This window comes from Erythrolamprus reginae, chromosome 5 (assembly GCF_031021105.1).
Source record: "Erythrolamprus reginae isolate rEryReg1 chromosome 5, rEryReg1.hap1, whole genome shotgun sequence".
Lineage (NCBI taxonomy): Eukaryota > Metazoa > Chordata > Lepidosauria > Squamata > Dipsadidae > Erythrolamprus > Erythrolamprus reginae.
Window position 1 is genome coordinate 41445775 of NC_091954.1, and position 27737 is coordinate 41473511.

General features: G+C 41.6%; 1 protein-coding gene across 4 annotated transcripts in view; it reads right to left on the minus strand.

Moving 5' to 3' along the window:
• Window positions 1-311: 311 nt before the first annotated feature.
• The window catches only part of PPP2R2D (protein phosphatase 2 regulatory subunit Bdelta), a 52184-nt gene continuing 24758 nt past the window's right edge, over window positions 312-27737 (minus strand). For all 4 annotated transcript variants that reach the window (XM_070752457.1, XM_070752458.1, XM_070752460.1 and 1 more), the window contains 6 exons: window positions 20001-20113; window positions 15969-16146; window positions 14176-14340; window positions 8721-8890; window positions 8542-8633; window positions 312-2417 (listed from right to left, as the gene is read on the minus strand). In XM_070752457.1, the coding sequence (XP_070608558.1) occupies window positions 2138-2417; window positions 8542-8633; window positions 8721-8890; window positions 14176-14340; window positions 15969-16146; window positions 20001-20113 (998 nt within the window). In that variant the 3' untranslated portion in view covers window positions 312-2137. The remainder of the gene's footprint in view (window positions 2418-8541; window positions 8634-8720; window positions 8891-14175; window positions 14341-15968; window positions 16147-20000; window positions 20114-27737) is intronic.

Consider the following 27737-nt stretch of genomic DNA (forward strand, 5'->3'; position numbering starts at 1 on the left):
AACAATATCAACCTTGTAAATGTATGATCTTTGGTAGGAAGGAAAACATTTCATATGTATAATCACATAAACAAGTTAAAAATAGGATTTAAAATCAAGAGTACAAGGGGAAAAAGTAGAATCTTTGTATTTCCATGCAAAATAAAAATGAGAACCAGGTCTAGTAAGAATCATATTAGCTTATTTTGATCACTACCTGCTATCAACTAGCACAGTGCTGCACAATGAATATTAAATATATATATTTCAAAGGCATTTAATGCAAATTTAGGGGGAAAACATTGAAAAAGTTTTAAAGTACACAGTACAAATTCAGGTAAACATTTAAAATTTATTAAACTTTTTGATCAAAATAATAGAACAATTATATACAAACCCATTGTATTTGTTTTGCAGGAAGGCAGGGGAGGAACAAAGTCAATCTAATGGTTAAATGACCTATTGGTTCCACATTTCAAGATTTGCAAATAGTGTCACAACTGATATACAGTAAATGATTTTTATTTTTAGAACCACCAAATTGGTGTTAGATTCTGAGGACGAGTGGCACTCCATGAACATTGACAGGATAGGATCAGAGACACATTCCTCTTGCATACTCATACTTTTAATAATCATATTAAACCTTCATTTAATTTAGAGCATTAACAAATCACCCTATCTTATCTTCAGGAAGCTCAAAGGGCCTGAATTTTAAGGGGGATTTCATAGGCACATTCAGCAGTTAAGTTTACAGAAAGTGGAAGATTCGTAATCTATCAAAATTGTGCCCATTGCTATTTCTTAGGTTTACTCCCAGAGATGATTACAGTGAAATACTGAGAGTTATTCCTACTTCTATGAAAAAAAAAACATCGTAAAAGAGATCTATTTTTCTTTGCCCCCATTCCTAGTGGAAACTTAGCATTCTATAAATACATTTCCACATCAGCCTTAAGACAACCAGGTGTAAATCTCCTGGTGTCACAGGCCCAGATTAAGAGTTGAAATATATCTAAATGTGCTCCTGTTTGGCATAATTAATTTTAATAACATACAAGGTTGAGCTTCAGGGGCAATATGCTTGCATCTGCTTATGCCTAGTTTAATATTAAAAAAATCTTATTGAAAACAAAGAACTAAGGGTAAAAAATGTAATGCACATTAATATATGCACATTACCATTAATTGTAAAGCATATTTACTATTAACCAAAACAATGATTATTGAAGGTTCTGATGTACATGGCCCATTATGTTTAAGGCTACATGTAAGTAAACGGGCTATTTTTCACATCACCTCTTTTGTGCATACCATATGATATCTTCTTTTAAACATAGAAAAGCAATACAAACTAGGGTAAAGACGACAGCTGGATACAAATTTCAATTTAGAGTTTGAAGCAGTAGGACACCACCCAAAACTCATTTTGTATAATAAATATTTTTGGGGGGGACAAACCTTTCAAATCTTTCCATCAGGTATCTTGCACAATCTCAATACATGCAATAAAAAAGACTGAATACATACTTTCAGATTTAAAAACACTTTTTTCCTATAGTTTGTTATTTTTATTAAGTGGTTTACACCAGAAGGTGTGGTTATAGATACAGCTGGTGAGTAAATATACATGAAAAACCTGTCTACACACCTGACTCTAGACTTACCTATATGCTCAAAGGTAGAAACACCTAAAGCTTAGATGAAGGCCAGAGAAAGAATGCTTACAGGCATAAAGCACAAATATATGTTCTGAAAGGCCCAAATATTACAGCAGATAAAGAGCATGTGAGATAGAAATTACAATTTTTAATGACAATTTGTTTCTTGGGTGTTAGATTTTTGGTCTATCAACTGGAAAGGAAGGCTCAGACTTAAATAAATACATTTTTTGAATATTGACTTTTATTAAGTATTGTCCATCAATTCTGCTTCCAGTGGGCTTTCCTTGTTTACAAAAATCAATTCCATGTTCCCCCCTCACTGAAGGCAGAAATACACCACGAACTCAAGTCCAGGCCAGTTTCTTTCCTTTGCCTATAAAGGGGAATAAGTGCATCAATGTTCTTTACTGGAAGGACAACAAGGCCATCTCTGACAGATAAACAACAGAGCTTAACTATTCAAGACGACAACTCTGTCCTCAAATAAGCCGCCTTTAATTTATTTTGTCTTGGAATATATACAAGTTATTGGTTGCTGCTACTGCAATGATGTTCTCCGCTGGGTGCCACGCTGTATGAAGGATCTTCTTATTGAAGTCCAGACTGTCAACACTTATTTCATCTTTCTTTCTTTTGCCACCTGTACACACTTTCCGGGGTTTTAAGATGGCTCGAGGTTTGCTACTTTCTCTTGAGGCCTCTAATGTAATATCTCGCCGTGTGTTCCGATCAAACATCCTAAAGAAGTTATTATAGGAGCCAGTCATAATGGCACTGTAGGAAAGAAAGAACAATGTTTTACTCATTTGTTTCAGCTAGATGAAAATAACTGCTACAAAGGTCCACCTAAAGAATCACCCAATTTCCTTCTTTTTGCTGTTCACTAAGTCAAATAACAAGGATTGTCAAGTTTTATCTTATTTTTAAACAGGAACGTACACATAATAGAACACTTTAAATTATTAAAGCAATTACAAGAGAATCACAAGCAATACAAACTAAGAAAATAATACATCTATCTTTTTTTTCATACTTAACAGTCATTAATTTGTTAATGAATATACTGTAATAATAGCGCACAAAAATATTTTTATAGAATATCACAAAATCTAGAAATGACAATGAAAATGTGCCTCACTGTTGTAATGAACTAGACTTTATTATGGCTGGCTCAATTATTGAGCTTATTCCACCTATTATGAGCTGAGGTGGCACAGTGGGTAGAGTGTAGTACTGCAGGCCACTAAAGCTGACTGCTAGATCTGTAGGTTAGTGGTTCAAATCTCATCACTAGCTCAAGGTTGACTCAGCCGTCCATTCTTCCGAGGTGGGTAAAGCGAGGACCGGATTGTGGGGGCAATATGCTGGCTCTGTTAAAAAGTGCTATTGCTAAGATGTTGTAAGCCGCCCTAAGAAGGGTGGCATTAAAAAAAATTGAATGAATGAATGGATAAATAAATAAATAAATAAATATTGTGGAAGTGGGTTATTGACTCTCAAGATCAGATATGTAAATTTGTGTTATTCAGTCATCATTTGTGTCACCAAATGTACAGCTGGTGTCTATCACTTTAAATATATACTACCAACATAGCTAATTACAACTTCTTAAGAGCATTTTGGGGTATAGACATCAGTATTTGAAAGATTACCAACATTAACTGTGTCTTGAGATAAATACGTTGAGGGTATCCCTTCCCTTGGCCCCTACAGCCAAATGGCCATAACTGCAGAATACCAATTCCAGGGAGATGTTCCCTTAGCGCCGCCTGATCTCCCTTTCACCGTTTGAAGCTTTGGAGTGTTAGGTTCTGGCTGACAAGACCAGGTCAAGCCCAGATGGTCGATGCCAGAGGTGGTAGACTCGCTGGGCAGGCCAGGGCAAGCCCTGATGGTCAATACCCTGGAATTCAGTAGGTGGTGAGAGGCAGCAGGAACCAAGGCTCTACAGCTGAGAGCATTGAGTGTTAAGAGATCACTAGCAATTTCAGACTTTTAAAAATCCGTGCAGATAAAGAAGAAAAATGAAAAGCTTACGGTAAAGTAAAAATGATACTAAAGGGTAAAGTAAAAATAATAGACTCACATATCCAATAGTCCACTGGGTGAAAGCCAAAATTCAGGAAGGGAGCAATGATAGCCATGAGTGTCCTGTCTGAGGACAGAGTCGAAACTGGGTCTCAAGAGGGCAGACCCAGCAAAAAAAGAAACAGAACAGACTTGGTCCTCACTCTGAATGGACAAGGACATCCCCTCCTAAATGATGGCTCCACCTACAATGGAGAATTTGTGTAAACTGAATTCTATTTAAATGTATTATACAGTTCCTGGTGAAGACTACTTTTCATTACCCCAGGCTTTATAAGCTTTATCGTTATACTGCAGTTCAGTACTACTGTAGCTGTAGGATCAGGTCTCTCTTGCAAAATTAGCTGTTTTGTCATACCGCTGAAATCTTTAAACATTCCGCATTTGTTTTTACAGGATATTCAATTTTATGGCTGTGTTTTCTTTTCTTCAGTTTAAATGGAATTTTATGCAATTATGCTGTCAGATAGATGCTGTTAATCCTTTATATATCACTGCCATATTTCATGCTGTCCTCAATTTATAGGCCATTTTATGACAGCATAAAATCATTTTTTGATAATGTAGGTAGAAGAGCTCAGCTCAACATTACAATCTATTCTCTGTTTTGAATAATGTCCAGAATCCCTTTAAGGCTTATCACTGTTTTTCTTTATAAAACAGATGTGAGAAATCGTGCCACTGTTATTTAATAGTCTGCTGTGGCATTTCTATAGTGCTAGTTAGTTTAAAATGGAATGCATTAAATAAATGGTTAAATAAGTGATCTGCTGCATACATTGCTTTCAAATATGTATTTCTAAAAACTTCTTTCTAGCTTATCTGGGACAATACTGTCCATTCTGGCTGCCAGCAGTTCTCTGAGTTAACAGGGAGAAGATATTCTGTTATAGACTGCACTAAGTAGAGGCAATTTCATCGTATACATGATGTACAATGAAAGTAAAGGCTGCTGCTATATTATATTATTATTATTATTATTATTATTATTATTAACAAAAAACAGTAATACACAGCAAATTAATTTATATGCTGGATTTCATATCACAATATCAAAAGTCGAACACTTCCCAAGTGTCTAGGACTGCGTGATGTATTTTCGAATGATGCATGCAGATCCAAGTATGGTGGCGTTTTGCGATTATTATTATTATTATTATTATTATTATTATTAATTATCCTGGCCCAGTATTTTTCAAACAGGGGGCAGATTCAGAAATGTTATATGTGATGACTATCATTTGCTGTATTTAAAGCTATTGCCTGTAAAATTCCATTGCATTAATATATACAACATTATTTGAGGACCAAACTAATTTGGTAACTAATTCTGGCATTTATTACATGTAATGTTACATGTTTATTACATGTAACATTAACAATAATTCTGCTTATGGCAACATTATTTGTCTGAATGATATTTATATTAGGCCCTTTAGGTCCATTATTGAGATGCCTTGCAGTAAAACACTAAAAACACTTAAAGCTGCATAGATTTTTGATAGGGCACTTTGATTTAAGGAAAAATTCATTAAAATTACTCTAACACAAATAGCACCTGATTTTTGGCTAGCGCAGAGGCTCTGGGAGGGCATTTTTGGCTTCCAGAGAGCCTTCAGGGGGATGGGGGAGGACACTTTTACCCTCCCCCAGCTCCAGGGAAACCTTTGGCACCTGGGGAGGGTGAAACATGAGTCTATTAGGCCCACTCGAAGTTGGGAAACAGGCCGTGTCCGTCCTCCAGAGGGCCTCCAGGGGGTGATGCCCTCCCCAGGCATTGAATTATGGATATGGGCACTTGTGAATGCACGATAGCGTGCACACACGCTCTTTCGGCACCTGAGAAGAAAAAGGTTTGCCACCACTGGTCTAGGTAATCTGTTTCATCCAAAAGCCATAGGAGCTGAAGTGCCACCACTTTCTCATCAACGTTTCCTACAAAGGATAGGTTGGAAACTGGATGAAGGTTCTTTCATTCAGTTAGATCCAGGGCAGGCTTCTTGAGAAGGGGTCACACAATCACCTCTTTTAACAGTGGTGGAAAAGACCCCTCACTCAAGGACGTGTTAACCAGGGCCTGAAACCAGTCTCGGGACATCTCCCTGCTGGCCGAAATCAGCCGGGAGGAGCATGGGTATAAAATAAACAAGTGGAGGAACTCATCACTTCTACACCCTTGTTCACTTCTTCGGTAGTCACCAATTCAAATTCATCCCATGCAATAAGTCAAGAACCAGCCCCTCTCATCTCAGTCGAAATTAGTCCAGTCTTTCCGAATCTGGGTGACAGATACAGATACTGTTTTGCAAAGACTCCTCTGTTTCTTCTGCATTAAGGAAGGAATACTCTAAAAAGGGCAGCTGGGTGCAAATCTGCGGATGCAATAAGTGCGGAAAAATGTGAACATTTTGCCGTCTGTATCGCCACTAAACAAGTCCTAATAAAGGCTCTCAGAAATTCCAAAAGAAGCAGAAATACTTAAGAAATTTTTAGAATGTGCTGAGCTCGATATGACGAGGCTATTAAACAACCAAGAAGATTCAGAATTTTATGATATTTGGCAGAAGGTATATTCTTGGTGGGACAAAAAGAAAAAGATATAAGTTTGTTGTTGTGATTATATATAACATAAATGTAATTTCTTATTCTCTTATCTTCTTTACTTTTGTTTGATTTAATCTACAAATCAAAATTTTTATATATATTTTTATATATTTTTAGATGTGCTTTTATGTAGTGTGTTATAATAGATATTTTTACATATTTTTTAGACAGTGTTAAATAATATCTTCCTTCCTTTTATAAAATGAAGACTTCTATTTTAAGCAGAGCGATTGTAGCTCCATTAAATATTATATGTTGTGTTTGTTATGTTTGTTTGTGAAAAACAATAAAAATATATATATATATATTTTTAAGTGTTTGGTCAGATTTGGAGTTACTGGTTCTCCAATGTTGCTCTAGGTGTCTCTTTTGGCATTTCATCTCCTGGAGCTCCTCAGTAAATCAGGGAGCTTTCCTGGATCCCCTCCCATGGTGAGGTCACAAAGGTGCAATCCGGTCGAGTGCCCCAGATGTAGCCCTATTCCAGGCAACCACCAGAGACTTGGCTGGATTGTGGACAAGTGAGCCCAATATCTCCCCAAGCTCCTTCTGGAACCCTGCAGAGTTCATTAGGCATCTGGGCCGGAACCACTTCATTGGCTCCTCTTCCCTGCAATGGGGGAATGCTGCCTTAAACTCTAACCTCAGCAGGAATTGATCTGACCACAACAAGGGAAAAGTATCTATACCCCTTAATTCCAGATCATATCTCCATTGCCCAATAGGAACACCAGATCAAGTGTGTGTGCCCCCCCCCTCCTCCGTAAGTCGGACCTTGAACTACTGGGATCAAGTCCATGGTTCTCATGGAAGCCATGAACTCCTGAGCTGCTTCCGAGGATTCGCCAAGTAATGGCACTATAAGCCTCGGGAACTCTACTGCCAACCTGGCTAAAGCCTCTGGCAGCACTGGCAGAGCCATTGTAATGCAGCTTGGAGGAAGGTGCATCAGCAATAAAATAAGCCCAACTGAACCCGAGTCCAGCTTCAAGAGGAGAGACCTATACCCAGGAATCTCTCGGGCAGGCAGGGATTCTATGAGGAAGAAGACCCTTGCAGGCTATAATTGCCATTTCCCCACCCCTCCCCTAGGGTCGCGGCTGATGCAATACTTGAAACCTTTCTGGGGACATCTCTGAGAGGGGGACATCCCCCTTCTGGCCCAGGCAGGTCTCAGTTATGCAGGCCAGGTCAGCTCCCTCCTCCAAGATTAAGTCTTGGATGAGGGGGCCTTTGTTAACAATAGATCTGGCATTAAACAGCAACAGCTTGAGCCCAGAGCCTGGACACTAGGTGTTTGAGATGAGCCCAATGAACCAGAATCAGAGGGGCCGGAACAAGTAATTGCTTTAAGCCAGCAAGTACTAGTTCCCTGAGAACGGCCTATCCCATGGCTCCTGCCATATCTATCTCTCCAAGTTATAATAATAAAAAAACGACTCTCCGGATTCCCTTCCCCAACTCCCCCTCCTCCCTCCTGCAGGCAAGACCTCCCACTCATTCTAAGTCGAGGAGCATAACCGAGCTCTCATCTGGCTCTCTCATACCTCCCAAATTCAGTCACTCCGGCCCATCCACTATTTCCCATCTATCTCTCCACATAATCCCACATACAAAAAGACCCTCACCACAAGATAAAAATTAATCTATAGGATTACCGCAAGATAATAAATTTGCATCGTAGATGTTGGTAATAGGGGTGGGGAGAGGAGGGGGCAATAATGGCCATGCCAGAGGCCTGCAGGGTCTGCCTCCCTCCTTCCTCCAGCTCTTCTTCTTCACCACTGAATTCACTTCAGCGGTGCCCACCAAGATCTTGCCAGAGGCAACACCCCGCCCCCCAAGTCCGGGCCGGATGCAGTATAATTTTCATCTCATTAAAAAAGAAAGTTTAGGCATTTTTATGCCTCCAAATTCAAAGGTGAATTCAGATCCAATCAAATGATCTGCAAATTTGAAAGTGGATTCTAGTTATGAATACACATCTGGAGACACCTTTATTAATCTTTTATATATGCTATCATGTGGCATCATTTACAGGCAGAGCAGGGTTTCCTTTTCAATGGACTAGCAAATTCTGGATAATCCATTATTATACTATAAATATGTTAAAGTGAACTGTGTCTCTTTATTTTTGCCGCAGCAAGGGCAATATAATCATTTTCAATATTCAGGAAAATATTTGAAGTATATAAACCAGACTTACCTATCAGAACCATTCCAGCAACATTCAAATTTGTCAAAGATGCAGTCATTCTCATATAGTGAACAGAGTTTGCTTCGAAGATATTCATGAACCTTAAAAGATATAAAAGTGCAGAATAGTATGAGGTGGTTTTCCTTTGTGGAGTATCTATTTTCCTTTTTTAAAGCTGAGCACAATACCTGATAGGTCTCTACTGGTCTGTTTTCCATATTTAGATCCCATACTTTAACTGAAAGATAGTCTCGGGTCATCATGTATCGACCACTGTGACTGAATTTTACATCTGATATGGAAGATATTATTTCTGAAAAGAATGATCTGCTGCTGGGATCTTCAGGCTCCTCAAAGACTGAAAATTACAACACAGGAATGAAAACGGTTAATAATTATGTAGCTGAACACTGTTACCTTTTCAATAAAGTTAAGCTTAGCTAAAGCAGCCACAGGCAGTCCTTGACTTACAATAGTTCACTTGGTGACTGTTCAAAGTTACTGTTACTGTTGAACAGTTACTATTCAAAGTAACCGTTTTACAGTTATGACATTTGAAGCTTCCCCGCGTGATCAAAATTCAGATATTTGGCAACGGGTTCATTTTTATGACTCTTGTAGTCTCCCAAGGTCATGTGATCCTCTTTTGTGACTACTGACAAGCAAAGTCAATGGGAAAGTCAGATTTACTTAACAATTGGGTTACTAACTTAACAACCACAATGATTCATTTAACAATTGTGGAAAGAAAGGTCATAAAATGGGGCAAACCTCACTTAACAAATGTCTCACTTAACAACAGAAAGTTTAGGTTCAATTGTGGTCATAAGTTTAGGAGTATCTGTATTTCCAGACAGTATGCCTTGAGATTTACTGCAAACTAACTTGAAAGCCCAGAGTAGCTTCACAATGAGATAGGTGGCATATACATTTACTAAATTAAAGAAAGGTCTGTTCTCTGCCAATTAAAATGGGTTTCAAAGTGACTTTGGATACACATATACACTTACATGTTGCTCTTGATTAATATTTGTTAAACTGTGGTCCTAAGATCCTGGCGGTCTCTCAAGACTCAGGGTTTCATGAAATGAATATTAATTATGAAGTGAAGTTGAAAAATAATACAATATTGAGACCGATCAAATAACTGTGAAAAGTGACAGCAGCAACAATGTCAATTTTAATTTTTAATATAATAAATATAGATAAATGTAACCTGTAGAAACAAAACCTCTTTTGTATCCACCATTATTTTTTAAAATGGCAAAGGGTCCTAAGATAAAAAGGTTTTAAAACTCAGCTCTACAATGGTGGTCCCCAAACTTTCAGGCTTGTCTGACCAGAGGGCCAGGGGGGGAAGAGAGGTGGTTCTGTTGCGCAGCAGACACATGCACATGTGCAGATGGGTGTCCACTACTCACACAAGTGGTGCTACACATGCATGCTGTCTCTCGCCACTTGCATGGCTCAGTTTTGAACAGGCCACAGCCCCGGGGTTGGGGTCCCTTGCTCTATAGGTGGTCCTCTATGGTAACAAATTTAATGACATCACTTCTGAGTAGGATGGCACTCTTCCATATTTGTTCTTTCTAATGTTATTATAATGTACATTAAGAACAGAAAATTCTCCAAAGATAAAAGATCTGATTATCTGCAATATTCCAGTTTCTCACTTACTGATTTTATTAATGTAAAACAACCAAATCAAATTGGATCGGGCACTATAGAAGCTCTACAGGTACCCTAGCAGGGGCATATGAACAATTATTTGTGCTAAAAAACAGTAAAGAAATTGAAGTTTTAATATTTAGTCTAGCTTTTTATTTATTTGCATTTAATTATGAAAGCAGTTGTCTCAGGCTTTCATAAGCAGAGTCATCTAATAATAGGAAAACAGTTTAAAATGCTTCAAGATACGACCTGGCAAACCAATCCAATAAGGTGAGGGAAAGAGAATCTTTCTCGAAGGATCCTCCACTTCCTGAGTTCTGCTGTGCTCATGCCAGCTAGGGCAAAAGAGAGGGTTGTACCTTTTACCTTTGTAAAAGTATTATCTTGCCAATTGGTCTTTTTTTTTTTTAAACTGTCTTCCCATTACATTCCCCAAGGGAAAACTCGGGGTGGGGCTGATACAGTTTTTCATTCACTCCAGAAGTATGCCTGGAAAATGTAGGGAATTTGGATCACAATTGGATCCAAAGCCTTCCCCAGTCCAACCCTAATACTCCCCCAAAACCTAACATTCATGACAGGACAATTTTCCATTGAAGGCTCGTGCAAAATCTTCCTTTACCCATCCATGGAACCACTGAATTGGCCCTAAATTATCCCAAAGATAGACAACCTTTTCTAATTTCTCATTCGGCTCATGCATCAAATAAATTTACATTTAGAAGGGAATTAACCCAAATCTTCAAATTTTTCTTACCAATTTACTTTCACTTGCTAATAAGATGGATGCTTTTAAACAGCTGCAATTCTGATTAAAACTGATTCAATTCTAATTTAACATCTTGAATCTCCAAAGACCTAGCCAAGGGTCCTCTTTGTGGATTTTTGTTCAGGATTCAGTGTCATAATTCCAGACACTCTTTTAACTAAGCTGAACCAGTACCTGTACGTGAACACATTTGTAAGTGAATCAAAAGCTTCCTAACGAACAGGAAGCAGCAGGTGAAGCTAAGCAGAATCACATCAGATACCTGTACAATTAGCACAGGGCCCCCCCAAAGGCTGTGTGCTCTCTTAAATTGTGAGCTCTCTCAAATTCTGTTCTGTCTTTATACCAATGACTGCAATCCACCTGTTAAGCTAGTGAAGTTCGCAAATGACACAAGTGGCAGGACTCATTCTAGACAATTATGAATCCACATACAGATGGGAGGTTGAACAATTAACCTTGTGGTGCAACCAGAACAATCTGGAACTGAATACTGTACACTCAAAACCGTAGAAATGGTGGTAGACTTTAGGAGAAACCTGACCATACTTCCACCTCTTACAATACTAGACAACACAGTATCAACAGTAGAGACTTTCAAATTTCTAGGTTCGACCCTATCACAAGATCTAAATGGACACCTAACATCAAAAACATCATCAAAAAAGCACAACAAAGAATGTTCTTTCTCAAACTGCCCAAGGAGCTGCTGATACAGTTCTATAGAGGAATTATTGAGTCTGTCATCTGCACCACTATAACTGTCTGGTTTGGTTCTGCAACCCAAGAAGACAGACTTCAGAGCATAATTAGAACTGCAGAAAAAACAATTGCTACCAACCTGCCTTCTACTGATGACCTGTATACTGTACAAGTCAAAAACAGGGCTGTGCAAATATTTACAGACATCTCACACCAGGGCACAAACTGCTATAACTCCTACCCTCAAAACGACACTATAGAGCACTGCACACCTGAACTACACAGACAAGTTTTTTTTCCAAAACGCCAACACTCTGCAAAAACAAATAATTCCCACAACACTGCCAAACTATTTCCTAAGTCTGCACTAATATTAATCTTCTCATCGTTCCTATCACCCATCTTCTTCCACAAATGACTGTATGACTATAACTTTGTTACTTGTATCCTTACAATTTATATTGACTGGTTCCTAATATGATTTGATTGCTTATTTTTACTTGGACTATCATTAAGTGTTGCACCTTATGATTCTTGACAACCATATCCTTTCTTTTATGTACACTGAGAGCATATGCACCAAGACAAATTCCTTGTGTGTCCAATCACACATGACCAATAAATTCTATTCTATTGAGACATCACTTCAGGATGTGGGATGTTTGAGCTTAGAAATGTTTACACCCTATTTCAAATCCAACACATTAAAAACAGATTTAATATTGATTTGGTTATCCAAAAAACCCAACTTTACACGGGAGAAACAATTATTTTGTTCTGACAACTTAAATTAGCTGTAGTCATTATTAAAAAGGTTATGTTCTACCAACCAATTTATCCAGCCAGAATGTAATGAAACTTCTTAAATTTTTTTTTAAAAAAATACCAACGAGTTAAGATAGGATTGCCGAAAATCGAGCAGCTGTATTTTATAAATGGGCAAATTACAGGGGGTGGACATAAAAATGGAAACACCTTGAAAAATCATCAAAATATCTTTTAATATGGTGTTGGTCCACCTTTTGCGGCAAATACAGCCTCAATTCATACAAATTGTGAATTGTTTCCAAAGGAATTTTAGCCCATTCTTCAGTTAAAGCACCCTCCAGTTCTTTTAAGAGACGATGGTGGTGGAAATCGACTTCTTACTTGAATATCCATCGACCATAAAAGCTCAATAATGTTGAGGTCTGGTGATTGTGGTGGTCATTCATTAGAATGTTCCTCGTGCCATTCTTTAACAATTCTTGCTCTATGGATTGGTGCATTATCATCTTGAAAGATGGTATCCCCCTCTGGAAACATTTCTTGAACCATAGGATGAATTTGGTCAGCCAATATTCCTAAATAGCGATGGCTGTTAATTCTTCCATGAAGGGAAATAATTGGCCTGATGGATTTCCAAGAAATAGCACCCTGGATCATCACTGAACCCCCGCCATATTTGACTGTTGGGAGAAGGCAGTCTGGATGAAATGATTCTTTTGGCTGTCTCCAAACGTAAACACGGCCGGAGGTCAGAAAAATTGTAAATGATGATTCATCAGAGAAAATCACATTTTACCACTGCTTGAGGGACAATTTCTGGTGGTTTCTACACGCTTTGAAACATTTGTCTTTGAGAGCAGAGGTTTTCTAATTGCAGCTCTTCTATGGAATCCAGATTTGTGAAGCTCCCTTCGAACAGATTTTGTGGAAACTGGGTTCTGTACGTGTCTATTGAGCTCTGCAGTGAGATTTTAGGAGTTGTGGTCTTGCGATCTGCTCTAACAATTTGCTTTAGAGTCCGACGATCTCTCTCAGACAACTTCAACTTTTGACCAGACCTGTGCTTGGCTGAGGACGTTTTCCCTTCTCTTTCAAAAGCAGTCATTACTTTTGAGACATTACCTCTTGAAACGTCAAACATTCGGGCACTAGCGCCTGCCCTTCGAACACCAACAATTTGGCCTCTTTGAAAGTCTGAGAGGTCTGCCATTTCTAGAAGGTTATAACCAATTTCCTTAAATTTCCGTAAAAGAAAAGGTAGTTTAAAAAAATATATCAAATAACAGATTTTTTTAAAAAATAAAATATGTCAAGTTTTGATTGATTTGAACATGTTCGCATTATGCCAAAAAGTCCATTTTATGCAAAAAAGTTCCATTTTTTTGTCCACCCCCTGTAAATCATATTAGTCATCTCTCACACATTAACGTTAAGAACTATCTAAAGCATGTGTGTCAAACGTGCTGCATCACGTTACTGATCACGTGACATTTTGCAACATTTTCCCCATTTGCTGAGCTGGGGTGGGCATGGACCATGTTTGATGCATCTGGCCTGTGGTTGACACCCTTGATCTAAAACAATAGGTTGATTTTCTATTCTTTAAAATGCAATTTTTTCACTGTAGGAATGATATTGAAAAGCTCTTTACTGGCAATTATTTAGTAATTATTCACAAAAATAAACATACCCATTTCATTTCTGAATATGCTTTATAAAGCCTAACTACTTACATTTTGAATGCCTGTCACAAAGGGCTGAAGAACGCATATCACAAAGCCGAATAGTTCCTTTGCTACTGCTGTAGACAAACACATTACAATGATGAGGATGAAACTCTGCTGCAGTTATCACCTCTGTTAATTCTTCCATATTAGCGGGCTTTATGTCTACAATATCTGAAAGTTGCTTGTAAAGGTTAATATTGATTTGGTTATCCCCAAAATCCAACTTTATATAGGAGAAATGTTATGAAATATTTAAATAAAATTCTGTTACAACATTCAGAACCTTTATCTGTGGCATTTAATATAGTTTCTAAAACAGTCAGTTAAATTTCAGAACAGCTTTATGAAAATGTTTACCATTTATTGACATAATTTTAACTGGTTAGCATTTGAGATATGTAGGATTCAAGGATATGGTAACTAACACGCTTTCTGTACTTTCACTTTCAATGTAAAATCACATGAAGCTAATATTTTATACAAGGTTTGTAATTTACAAACACAGGCACTTTATGTTCAAGTGGTCAGAAGAATTTATACCATCTTTAAGTGTAGTCAAGCCATTGAATTTTCAGTAACACATTTAAAGAGTCATGAGTATGTGTTGTCCAGTCAGCGTTGACTCCATTAGCAATCACAAAGGAAGGTTAATTTCACGATGACATCTCTCTAATCTGGTCCACTTGTTGCTAATGTACCTGAGTCCATCCATCTTGCTGTTGCCCTCCTCTTCTTTTTCCTTCCAACATTAGAACCTTCTTAGAAAGCTCGGTCTTTGTATAATATGCTCAAATGAGGATTCAATTCTGGTCATGTGTGTCATGCTCAAGTGAAAACCTTGATTGATTAGTTTGATGATCCATTTGTTTTCCTGGCTCTCTGATATCCATACCAGCCTTTTCCAAAGCCAAATTTCATAATTGTCAGTAAACTTTGTCTTCAAAGACTAACTGTAGTTTCCAGTGTCACAAGAAAACCTGCACAATTCTGATCTCTGTAAGTATAAAACATCACACCATCTGAATAACTTTTCCAAGGCCTTCATAACAAGTTATATTCGGTGGCCCAATCCTTCACGTTTTCCTTTAAAAATGATCTTAAAAGGCAGAATATTTCTAACACTTCAATATATTGTCAACTCTAAGGTTGGCTTTTATACCCACTGTCAAGTTTTATATTTAATTTTTGTTCCATCTTTTTCATTATTTTCTGGACATTTATTACTAGAACTTGTAGATCTTTTGCATTTTTGGCTATCAGAGTAGGGTATAAGCATAATGCAGGCTACTGATATTTCTTCCTCCAATGTTAAAACTACCTTAATCTTAATCTTCTTTTAATCCAATTTTCTTTAATTGGTCAGTCTATAGGCCAAAAAGAGAAGGGGAAAGTATACAGCCTTGTTTCACTCCTTTGCCAAACCTGAAGCTGTTTCAACATGCTCTGTTCATAATTTTTTAATGAAGACCATAAGATTTCCATTCTTCCAAGCACATCCCACAGCTTGACATGACTGACACAACTGAAGGCTTTCTGTAATCAATGAGGCACTTTTCTTGTCAGGGTCATGAAAAAAGTATGCTACTGTCTTTTAGGATGTACTTCGATTTTCTGCTCCAGTCTACAGATCCTGATTCTTTAGTAGTCTAACTTAATTTAAATACAAACCAGTTCTGCTTAGATTCTGTGACAAGACAAGATCAGTCAGGTGCTGCTACATGCTGAGATTTAACCAAGTATTGAACAGTAACTATTTCACTCTATTATATTTATACATTTTCCCTTACATAAAAGGATACTAAAACTTCTATCTGTGATTTCTAAATGCCACAGGTTGATTCTTAGGTCATCTGCAGAAAGATATGTTTCATGATCACTATTTACTGAAATAGAGTTTATGTGATATGTGTGTGCATTTGCAAATATCCTTCGGGGACTTGCTTCTACCATGAGATCCATAGGTTTCAATATTGGCACCTGAAAATTGAGAAAAATATATCAATTTGAAACTTCAAATTAGTCTGCTAGCATTTAAAGCACTTTTTCAAAAACCATTTTAAAAGTCTTAATTACAAGGTGGCTTGCTCAAACTGTACAAACTATGTCCCCATGAAAATAATTTCAAAGGAATTACTTCCAGGGAAGGGAGTACGTATACAATTTTAATCTGGGGTCTTGGTTATTCATCCTTCAGATATCCGACATTCCAGATCATCCAACGTCGCAGCTGCTTGGGGGCGTGGCTGTAGGCATTTCTGTGCCACCAGACACGCCCCCAAATATGGCAACCACGACGGGGAAGCAGTCCCCAAGGACGCCAAGAAGAGCCAGGGAGGGGGAGGCGCAGGCTGCTGCCCCACAGAAACAGTTCAGGTCAGCCCATTGTCCGGAACTCCCTTCCCACTTCCTTCTTTAAAGTCCCAATTGGGAGGTAGTGGGGGTATTTGACACTCTCTCAGCCAGTAAAAGCCCACCGTGTCTGGTAAGTTCCCGAAATGTGGGTGAAGGCCACCGTTCGACTTCATTGGTATTGTAGCAACGGCAGGATCAGTCAGCATGCCATAAAACAGGCCGCTACAGGGCCCAACCCCATAGTTTCCACCCAAGCTTCCTCGGAAGACATCGGGGGAGCCAAAGGGTTTGGAGGGTCCCCATTGGAAAGCAGGCGAGATCCCCACTCTGACATCTCCCCGGTCCGAGAACCAGGCAATGAAAGCGTTCGGGGAGTGCTTCACCTTCTCCTCTGACAGCAGTGGTGGCGTTTAGGGCTGGGCTGTGTCAGGCTGGGACTGGAACAGGTCCTCTGCAGCCGCCCCGCTGGGTTGTAAAAACCCGCATCCACCATTCAGCCCGTCAAAGGGGGTGCGACTAGAGAGCCTCAAGAGGTCCTGTTTCTCCACGGACCAGCCGGCAAGCAAGGGAGCACCAGGGCAGACGGAATGCTTTATCCCAGGACCTATTTATTTTTCTCCTGCCTTGACAGTAAAATCTGGATTATGCAACATTTTTGGGTATCCGACTATCAGCCTGCCTGTTTATGTCGTATAATCGAGACTCATATATATGTACGTATGTATGCATGCATGCATGTATGCAAATAGTGGCTACATGGCATAACACTGAGTTCTGGTAGCAAATGCTATCATTCCAGAGAAGTTTCAGAATAAAATGCCTCGTAATCACATCTTCTTAAAATTAGTAACAAGTAGTGTCTAAAGTATCAATAGCATTTAGAAAAAAGCAAGCATGCTAAAAAGGGTATCATCGTTATTTCTAAAAATTATAAAGATAAAGCTGTGTGTAATTACATTAAATAATACTGCATCATCTGGGGTTTTCACATGCTCAACATCTAGCATCTAACTTGGTGTAATATTACAAGCATCATTATCTCAAAAACATTGTTGGATATACAGTGATCCCCCGATCATTGCGAGGGTTCCGTTCCAGGACCCCTCGCAATGATCGGTTTTGCGCGAAGTAGCGCTGCGGAAGTAAAAACACCATCTGCGCATGCGCAGATGGTGTTTTTACTTCCCAGCAGCGAGGAGCCGAAGATTGGGGTTTCCCCCCCGCCCACGCAAACTCCTCGCTGCTGCCGCGCCCGCCCGCCCTTCGCCCGGCCACCCGCCCTTCGCTCGCTGCTCGCCCGGCCACCCGGGTTCGTTTGGCTTCGGGACATGCCGGCGGCGACGTTTTAAAACAGCCGCGCGGCTTCCCAACTGAGTCCCGAAGTCAAAGGCGAACTTCGGGACTCAGTTGGGAAGCCGCGCGGCTGTTTTAAAACGTCGCCGCCGGCATGTCCCGAAGCCAAACGAACCCGGGTGGCCGGGCGAGCAGCGAGCGAAGGGCGGGTGGCCGGGCGAAGGGCGGGCGAGCGGGTGCTGGGGGGGGGGGCTTCGCCCTCCCGCCAGCAAGAGGGGGAAGACCCAGGGAAGCCGCCCAGCAGCTGATCTGCCCGGCGCCATCTACGCATGCGTGCCCATAGAAAAAAGGGGCGCGCATGCGCAGATGGTGTTTTTACTTCCGGGTTAAAAAAAATCGCCATATAGCCATTTCGCAATGATCGGGCTCGCAATACCCGGGGGATCACTGTAATAGAAGATAATCCTGAATTTAAGATGATCTATCCTACTACCTCCCTATTGTAAATTAAAGAAACCTGTCTTTTCCTTCCTTCCTTCCTTCTTTTACCTCAGGGGTGTCAAATTTGTAGCCTGCAAGCCAGATGCGTCATGTTCTGGCCACACCTACCTGATTTAGCGAAGGGGGAAAGGTCGTGATATGTCACGTAACAATATGCCACGAGTTTGATACCCCTGCATTACCTTGTCAGAAAATCCAAGAGATCCCTATCACTTTACAAGTAAATTATTGGGATTGGGTGGGGAGGGCACAATTGTCTCCTTTTCAGATAGAGACAATAAAAGAATACTGCCTATTGAGAAAAGAATATATATCCTACCAATGAAAGGCACCCAGAATTCCCTTAAAGGAGAGATGGGCTTCATAAAATAGGGAGGGAGGGACTGCAAAAAAATACAGTGATAGCGTACTTCTTTATGGTTGAAGAATTAACTAACACAGTGTTTTTTTCCAAAATAATTACATTAACTGACATACACTACTCAAACTAAAATGAAACCTAACTTTCATATAGCATTTAAATGTTCTGCATCAAGCAACAAATACTGTACTATTGAATATAGAAGATAAATTATTTCAAATGCATTTTTAATTAATTTTTGTGTGCAGCAGGACAGTGAATTCCAGAAGTCTTACATTAAAGGAATTTAGAAAAACAAAATCAGACCATCCATATTAGGATTGTTTACACTAGGCAGTGGCAACATATTAGTAACCAAAGGGCATATGTATGTAATACAGGGATTGGTGGGCAGATAAGTCAATAATGAGAAGCTAGGTTTTTTTCTTCTCCTAGACTGGGAGACTGGGAGAGGGATGGTGGAATTTTCTTTTTGAACTATTAAATCTAATTTGAGATTTATGCTTTCATTTGTTTTCGCCTAAGAGAACAGAACTGCTGCCAATTTCTACTTGTGGTTAGAAAGGGCAGCTTTTCTTACATTTATATTTGTGGGTACTGATTCTGCGACTCTTTACTCTCTCTCTCTCTCTCTGTATTTATATCTATATACAGTGGTACCTCTACGTAAGAACTTAATTCATTCCGTGACCAGGTTCTTAAGTAGAAACGTTCTTAAGTAGAAGCAATTTTTCCCATAGGAATCAAGGTAAAAGCAAATAATGCGTGCAAATCCATTAGGAAAGAAATAAAAGCTTGGAATTTGGGTGGGAGGAGGAGGAAGAAGAGGAGGACAGTTGCTGTTGAAGGAAGAAGGTGAGGGGAGGGGAATAAAAATAAATCCAAAACTTTAAGGCTTAAAAACAAAAAAAGAGTCCCAGAGAAAGGAAAATGCTTCGTTTACTCTAGACTGCCAAAGCCTCCTTAAAACCACCGAAAGACTCCTCTGGCAGCCCAGAAAAGCCTGAGATGGCTAGGATTAAAGGGGGAATGGCAGGAAACTGGCCAGGCTTCGTGCCGCTTTCAAATTTCCTGGGAAATTTTTCCGGGCTTAGGTTCTTAAGTAGAGGCAAAAAAAATCTTGAACACCCGGTTCTTATCTAGAAAAGTTCTTAAGTAGAGGTACCACTGTGTATCTACCAAAAATTACTCCAGTAATTGAGGTGCTACCCAGGATAATAAATAAAAAATACATATTTTAGCATTTTAGCTCAGAAATGAATATTTTATGGCTTAAATGCAACATAACATTATTCAGATTTTATTACTAATATTAAAGAAATACCCGTAGCGCTGTGATTCTAAATGGATCCCGAAGTCGTCCATCTTCATCTTTCAAGTTATAACCTTCAGCTCTTTTATCCCTTTCACTGATTTTCCATAATTTAATAGTTTTATCTGAAAGGAGAAAGATTTCAAGCTAGTAATACATTACTAAAAATATCTGAACGTATCACCTATTATTCACCTCTTCTTACAAATAAAACAGCATTTTATAATCTGGAGCAAGTGCCTCTTGCCTCCTCCCCAAATTTAGGGCAGAGTTGTTTCCTTTTCTGCAGGACAGCCACATATACTTTGCATTCTTTGAAAACTTTTGGGGGGGTTGGGCAGGACTTTCTATTGCATACTTGACTGTGTTTGGATTCCAGTTCAACATTTATTACAACATTTATTTTATGCAAACAGAAGACACTGAAGCTTTGCTTACAATCTAGGGATAACTATATTTCAACAGTGATTAACTATACATTTGCAAGCACATGTTAATTTATATAAGTTATTTATTCAGTAAGTGGGATCTGTAACTCAGCTTTTGTCTAGGATTATAGCATACAATATTGGCTAAATAAAATAACTATCAAACTATTTAGTTTGATAAATTAGGTAGGAATTAGCAACACACAAACAATTTCAAATGCAGTAAGGGACAGACAATTCCTGGAAAACAGGGCTATCAATAGGCACTAATCTCTGCACAAACAACGTAACTTAAAGGACAGCTGCCAAAATACAACAGGAGAAAAGGGCTCCAGGTAATCCTTGACTTTCGACCATTTGCTGGCCTGTGATAGACAAAGAGTTTTACACAGACATGAATGGTATATACCATTTTCAATGCTTTGGCTCCATTTTGTGGCTAAAGAGGTCAAGGGGGAGGACTGCCTCTAGCAGAGTAAAAGGAACAATATGCAATTAAACCATACAAACCAGTGTTATATAACAAGTGACAGCGTAACTGTTAGTTAGGAGCTTCAAGTAAAGCAGAGATGTGCTCCTGGCTACACTCTGAATGGAAATTGATGAACTGGCAACCACAAACACCAGAAAGATGTCAGGGTTTCCAGAATAAGTTGTAGGTCATATGCAGCTAGAATATCCATTATCTCCAGTACCATAACAAAATGTTAAACATTCTGCAATAGTATAAGATGAAGATTTTTGATGCAGTAGAGAAGCACAAAATAGCAGTAGTTGTGAACATGAAACAGAATAATCCTGCAAAAGAGGATTGGAATCCAGAAGCATCAGAGAAGCCATAGTTGCATTAAAGAAGGTTACAAGTGGAGTACATGACATACCCCACCTCAGATTGGGCTCTCTAGTACAGTGTTTTTCAACCAGTGTGCCGTGGCACACTAGTGTGCCGTGAGACATGGTCAGGTGTGCCGCGAAGCTCAGAGAGAAAGAAAGCAAGAGAGAGAGAGAGAAAGCAAGAGAGAGGGAAAGCAAGAGAGAAGGAAAGAGAACAAGAGAAAGAGAGAGAGCAAGAGAGAGAAAGAAAGCAAGAGAGAGAGAGAGAAAGAGAGGGAGGGAAGGAGAGAGAGAGAAAGACATAGAGGGACATAGGGAGGGAGAGAGAAAGACAGCAAAAAAGAGAAAGAGGGATGGAGAGAGAGAGAGAGAAAGAAGGAAGGAAGGGAGAGAATAGGCGTTGATTGCTTACCTGAACGCCTCTTCTCGTACGGTGAGCGGGTACAGCAGTCACATGGGTTGCTCATGTCCAATCCGGTGGAACTGAGCCTAGTATTAAAAAAGCTTGCCGGATCCGCCCCTTCCCCAGAATTCGCGAATCCATAGACTAGGCTCAGTTGTGAAGCTCTGTAGTGTTCAACTCTCATTGTTAGAGGAAGAAAGATATAGAAAGGTAAAGAAGACACATACAAGGGCGGGAAGTGACTGCTGTACCCGCTCACCGTACGAGAAGAGGCGTTCAGGTAAGCAATCAACGCCTATTCTCCGTACTGAAGGAGCGGGTCCAGCAGTCACATGGGACATACCCAATAGATGGTCCCTAGGGTGGGATTAGCTTGCTATCGTGTGAGATAACGGATTGGAGTACCCTTCTGCCGAAGGCAGCGTCCGCTGAAGCGTAAGAATCAATCTTGTAGTGCCTGATGAAGGAATTTGGCGAGGCCCAAGTGGCTGCTTTGCAGACCTCCTCCAACGGGGCTTGAGTCGCCCAAGCGGCCGAGGTGGCTGCGCTCCTGGTGGAATGCGCTGTGATGTTCCTTGGAACTGAGAGGGAGGCCGACTCATAGGCCTTAGATATAGTCCCTCTGATCCAACGGCCTATTACTGTTGAAGACACTTTGGCCCCCATGACTCTGGGATGATAGGCTACAAAAAGTGCTTCTGACCTCCGAAAGGGTCCTGTGCGTTGGATATAAATTCTCAGCGCTCTGGTGAGATCCAGGGTGTGCCATCTAATTGCCAAGGGATGGTTTCGTTGGAGGCAGAAGGAAGGTAGGACAATATCCTGAGATCTGTGGAACATGGAACTGACCTTGGGTAAGAAGGTGGGGTCCAGTCGCAAGACTACCTTGTCCTGATGGAATTGACAAAGGTCCTGCCTGATTGAGAGGGCAGCCAGCTCCGAAATGCGTCGGGCAGAGGTAATAGCCACCAGGAATGCTACCTTAAAGGATAGGTACCTGAGGGACGCCGATTTTAGGGGTTCGTATGGTGCCTGCGTGAGGGAATGGAGAACCCGTGGCAAATCCCAGGATAGATACCTGTGGACCTTGGAAGGTCTGAGGTTGGCTATGCCCTTGAGGAATTCCTGAACTTCAGGGAAGGATCGGAGAGGCTGTCTGCGGGGACCCCCTAGGACAGATGAAATGGCTGCCAGATGACGCCGGAGGGTGCTGGTGGAAAGTCCTTTATGGAAGCCTTGCATAAGGAAGGAAATTATTCTGTGTATGGGAATGCACAGAGGGGAGAGACCTTCCTGTAGACACCACTGGTGAAACTTGGACCACGTGTGGTCGTAGATTCGATTGGTCGAACCCCTTCTGGCCTTTAAAATGACCTCCACTGAATCGGGGTCATGACCACGCAGTTCTAAATCTCTCCTGATAACAGCCAGGCGGTGAGGTGGAACCACTCCGGGTCTGGATGGAAAGAGGCCCCCTGCCGCAGCATATCCCCCGAAACGGGGAGTCGCCAAGGGTCCTGGACGGACAGCTGTTGGAGATCCGCGAACCAGGGCCGGCGGGGCCAGTGAGGGGCGATTAAGATTACTCGGGCCCTCTCGGTGAGGACCTTGTGAATCACGTCCGGGAGGATTGGAATTGGAGGAAATGCGTAGAGTAGGCCTGGAGGCCATGGACTCCGGAGGGCATTGATTGCTTCCGCTCCCGGGGATGGAAATCTGGAATAGAAGCGAGGGAGTTGGGCGTTCGCATTGGTCGCAAAGAGATCCAGGATTGGTAGGCCGAATCTGAGGGTGATTTGATGGAACAGGTCTTGATGTAGGTTCCACTCTCCTGGGTCTATCGTTGCTCGGGATAGCCAATCCGCCTGGACGTTGAGACTCCCCGAGATGTGATCGGCTAGGAGCGACTGGAGATGTTTTTCCGCCCAAAGGCCCAACTTGAGGGCCTCCCTCATGAGAGCTTTGGATCTCGTGCCCCCCTGTCTGCAAATATGGCTTTTCGTGGCAATGTTGTCGGTGAGAATGAGAACGTGCCGGTTGGGAATGCGAGGAGAGAAATGCTTCAGAGCCAGGGAAACGGCTCTTAACTCTAGCCAATTGATTGGCCTGGAAGCTTCCTCCGGGGACCACGTGCCCTGGGCTATCATCCCCTGGGCGTGGGCGCCCCATCCCGATAGACTGGCATCTGTGGTGATGACAAATTGATCCGGGCACCTGAACGGGGATCCTCTGTCCATGGCCGGAGACTTCCACCACTTGAAGGATCTGCGAACACTCAGTGGGATGACAATGCGTCGATTTGAGTTGCTGTGCCCTGATCTCTGAAAAGGTAACAGGAGCCACTGGAGTTCCCTAGCATGAAGGCGAGCCCAGGGAATGATGCCTATGCATGACACCATCTTCCCCAAAAGGGAAGATAGAGTAACTATGGAAACTGAAGAATTAGATAAAATGTTAGAAATTAACTCCACTATACTGAGTTTTCTCTCGGGAGAGAGAAAAACCTGGGAGGATTCTGAATCAATAATGGATCCCAGGTGAGAAATGGATGTGGAAGGTTGGAGGTGGCTTTTATCAAAGTTGATGGAAAATCCATGGTCCTGAAGGACTGACATGGTGACAGAAAGGTCTGTTTTCACTTTCTCTAGGGAGTTCCCATGAATCAAAATATCATCAAGATAACATAAAATGTGGATGGGAGACGCCCGGATATAGGCCGCCAGGGACCCCAAGAGCTTTGTAAAGACCCGAGGGGCCGAGGAAAGGCCAAATGGCATCGCCCTATACTGGAAATGCCTGCCTTGAAAGGAAAAACGTAAAAATTTTCTGTGGCATTTGGCTATAGGAATGTGAAGGTAGGCCTCAGTGAGGTCTAAGGAGACCATGAAATCTCCCGAGTGAATGGCGGCCAAAATAGAAGACAAGGAGTGCATCTTAAATTTCCTATATTTGATGAATAGATTTAGTTTCTTTAAATCCAAAATAGCTCTCCAACCTCCGGAGGACTTTGGAACCATAAATAGGATGGAGTAAAAACCTAGGCCCTTCTGACCGGAAGGGACCGGTTGAATGGCTCTGATGGACAATAGATGAGAAATGGCCTCCTCCATACGGTTACAATCTGAGGATGACCTGGGAGAAGGGCAGGAAATAAAACGTTTAGGGGGGGGAGAAATAAATTCTAAAAGAAGGCCTGTTTGAACAGTGTCAATGACCCAAGGGTCCTTGGAGGTGAGACGCCAATTAGAGGCGAAATGAGCTAGGCGACCCCCTATGGGAATAGAGGTAAGATTACCATCTAGGTTTTTTTGAAGCCCTGCTAGAGGAAGCTCCCCTTTGGAAGCGAAACCCTCTACCCCTGGAGTTCCTACCTTGGGAACGAAAGCGGGGGGAATACTGACCTGGAGATCTCTGGTAGGAAGCCGCTTGATCTTGCTGGCGCCCTGGGCGACGAAAGGACTGCGTTTTGGTAGCCTTTTTTGTGGTTGGACCCAAAACTTTCTTCTTGTCCGTGGTTTCCGTGAGGAGTGGATCCAGAAGATCACCGAAGAGAAGGTCGCGCTTTAAGGGACCCTGGGATAACTGCCACTTTTGGCGAACTCCCGCTTGCCAAGGGCGAATCCATAGGAGTCTTCTTGCCGTTGTAGAAGCTGCAATAGACTTAGCAGAAAATCTAGTAGATTGCAAGGTGGCATCAGCCACGTACTGGGCAGCTGCAAAGACCTTGTTGAAGTCTTGTTGACCTCTCAAGTCATCGGGAGGAATATGCTGTTGAAGTTGGCGAAGCCACAGCAGCATGGCTCTGGAGAAAAAGGAAGCCGCTGCAGAGCTTTTAGTGGCCCAGGAATCAGCGGTGAATCCTCTTTTGAGCATTTGCTCAATGCGCTTGTCCTCTGGGCGGAGGACTTCCTCCGCCTCGCCTGGCACAGCCGCTGCCGAGTGAAGAATCTTGACAGGTTCATCCGGTTTGGGAAAGGATAGAAGCTCTTCATAGGAAGAGGAAAGTTTGTACAACTTTCTGTCCTTGGTGGAGGGATTAAGGCCAGAGGCTGGAAATTCCCACTGTTTGAGTAAAGCATCTTTAAACAACTTAGGCATAGGAATTACCTCGTTATCCTCCTGTTCCTCTGTGAAGTAAGGTAAATTCTCCTCCGGGGGATCAGTGGAAGTGGAGGCTTGTTTCTCCTGGGCCGCTAATCCCGTAGAAATTCTAGCTTTGAGGAGGAGAGATTTGAATAATTGAGAAGGAAAAATAGTAATTGGAGGGGGAACCTTTATTTGGGATTCCTCATCATCTGATAAGCCTTGGAAAGGCTCCTCATCATCCTCTATATCCTCATATTCATCCTGGGAGGAATCTGAATCATCCTGAATAGGAGCTCTGACCGCTGGGGGAGAACCCAAGGGGCGGGAGGAACGAGAAGGAGGAAGAGGTAAGGGAAGCTCATTGATGGTGGAGAGTTTGGCATCAATGGCTTTGGACAACACAGCAAAAATAGATTGGAACTCAGGAGGTAAGCTGGAAATATCAGCAGAAATGGCAGAAGAATCCCTAAAGGCCTGGGAGGATCCTGGCTGGGGGGAATCTTCAATAATATCTGGTTCCTCTGGACCTATGCCCCATAGGTTAGGTTGGGGTCTGTCTAGGTTTGGCTCATCCAGAGATAACACAGGGACCCCAGAAGGAGGAAGACTAGAAGCCTCTGGGGGGTCTTGACTACTGATTACTTGGGCCTGCACTTTCAAACGTTTTGCTGATTTGTCATGGATTTTTTGTAGGGCTAGGTCCCTTCTCTTCTCGGCCCTGGTGACCTTGGTCGAGGGGCGGGCCCCTGGAGAAGAGGAGGAAGAGGCCTGGGGGATACTAGTAATCTCATCGCCTGTAGGCCTGGCCTCTCTGGGACCTTTAGTTGTGCCTCTCTTGGGAAAAGTAGCCATAGTCTGACAATTAACAGAAGACAAGGCTGAGCCAATAACTGAATAATAAGGAGAAGAATTTCAAGGACTTCCCAAGAGGAATGGATCCTGCTTCGAGGCCTCGAAGCTGCTGAAACTTGAGGACAATCTGGGCAAACCCAGAGTTCGTGCCCCCAAATCCAGCGGGGCCAGCCTCCCTAAACTTTATAATTAAGTAAACCAAGGCACTCTGGTTGGAGGCTTAGCCGGTGGAGAATTTAGCCTGGGACCCCCAAGGCCCGCTCCGGGATCCACGCGGTGGACTGAGGCCTACGCGGCTGGCAGGAGGCCAACACGAGAGGCCTAGATTTAAAAAGGGCGCGAAGGCCTTCGCGCCGAAAAAATCGCTCCGTAAATTTCTTAAAGGGGAAGCGATCGACTAAGTCCAGGAGACTAGAAGGCGTCTCACTCCGCAGGAGGTATTTCTTAAGCCCTTAAATATATTGTATACAATAAATAATCAATAATTCAATAGATTAATACTTGCACTAGGACCTCCAGGCCAAAGGATTAGAAGAATCCACAAGCGGCCGCAGGAATCGTAACCGGCAAAACCGCCGGGGGAAAACGAAACCGCAACTTCTCCAAAGGAAAAAAGCCGAGCCGCAAACGGCTGGCGCTATTAGTGCAAGTAAATAATAATGATAAAACAAATCTTACTACTTTTGAAGAAAGGAATCGAAGGGAAGGTGTTAGAATGTTGAACGAGCTATCACAATACAACCGCAGGATATGCGAACTGAGCGAATTCTGGGGAAGGGGCGGATCCGGCAAGCTTTTTTAATACTAGGCTCAGTTCCACCGGATTGGACATGAGCAACCCATGTGACTGCTGGACCCGCTCCTTCAGTACGGAGAAAGAGGGAAGGAGAAAGAAATAGAGCGAAGGGGAGGAAGAGAGAGAGAATTATTTTGTCCAAACTTTTTTTAGCCCTCTCCCCCCCCCCCTCAATGTGCCCCAGGGTTTCATAAATGTAAAAAATGTGCCGCAGCTCAAAAAAGGTTGAAAATCACTGCTCTAGTAGTAGCAGTATGAGAAGCAAAATCAGTATAAGTCAAAGGTGCTCACTTGGGGTGAACAGAGGAGGCAAGTCATGGTCAAGGGACTGAGTGACCCAATCACACCAA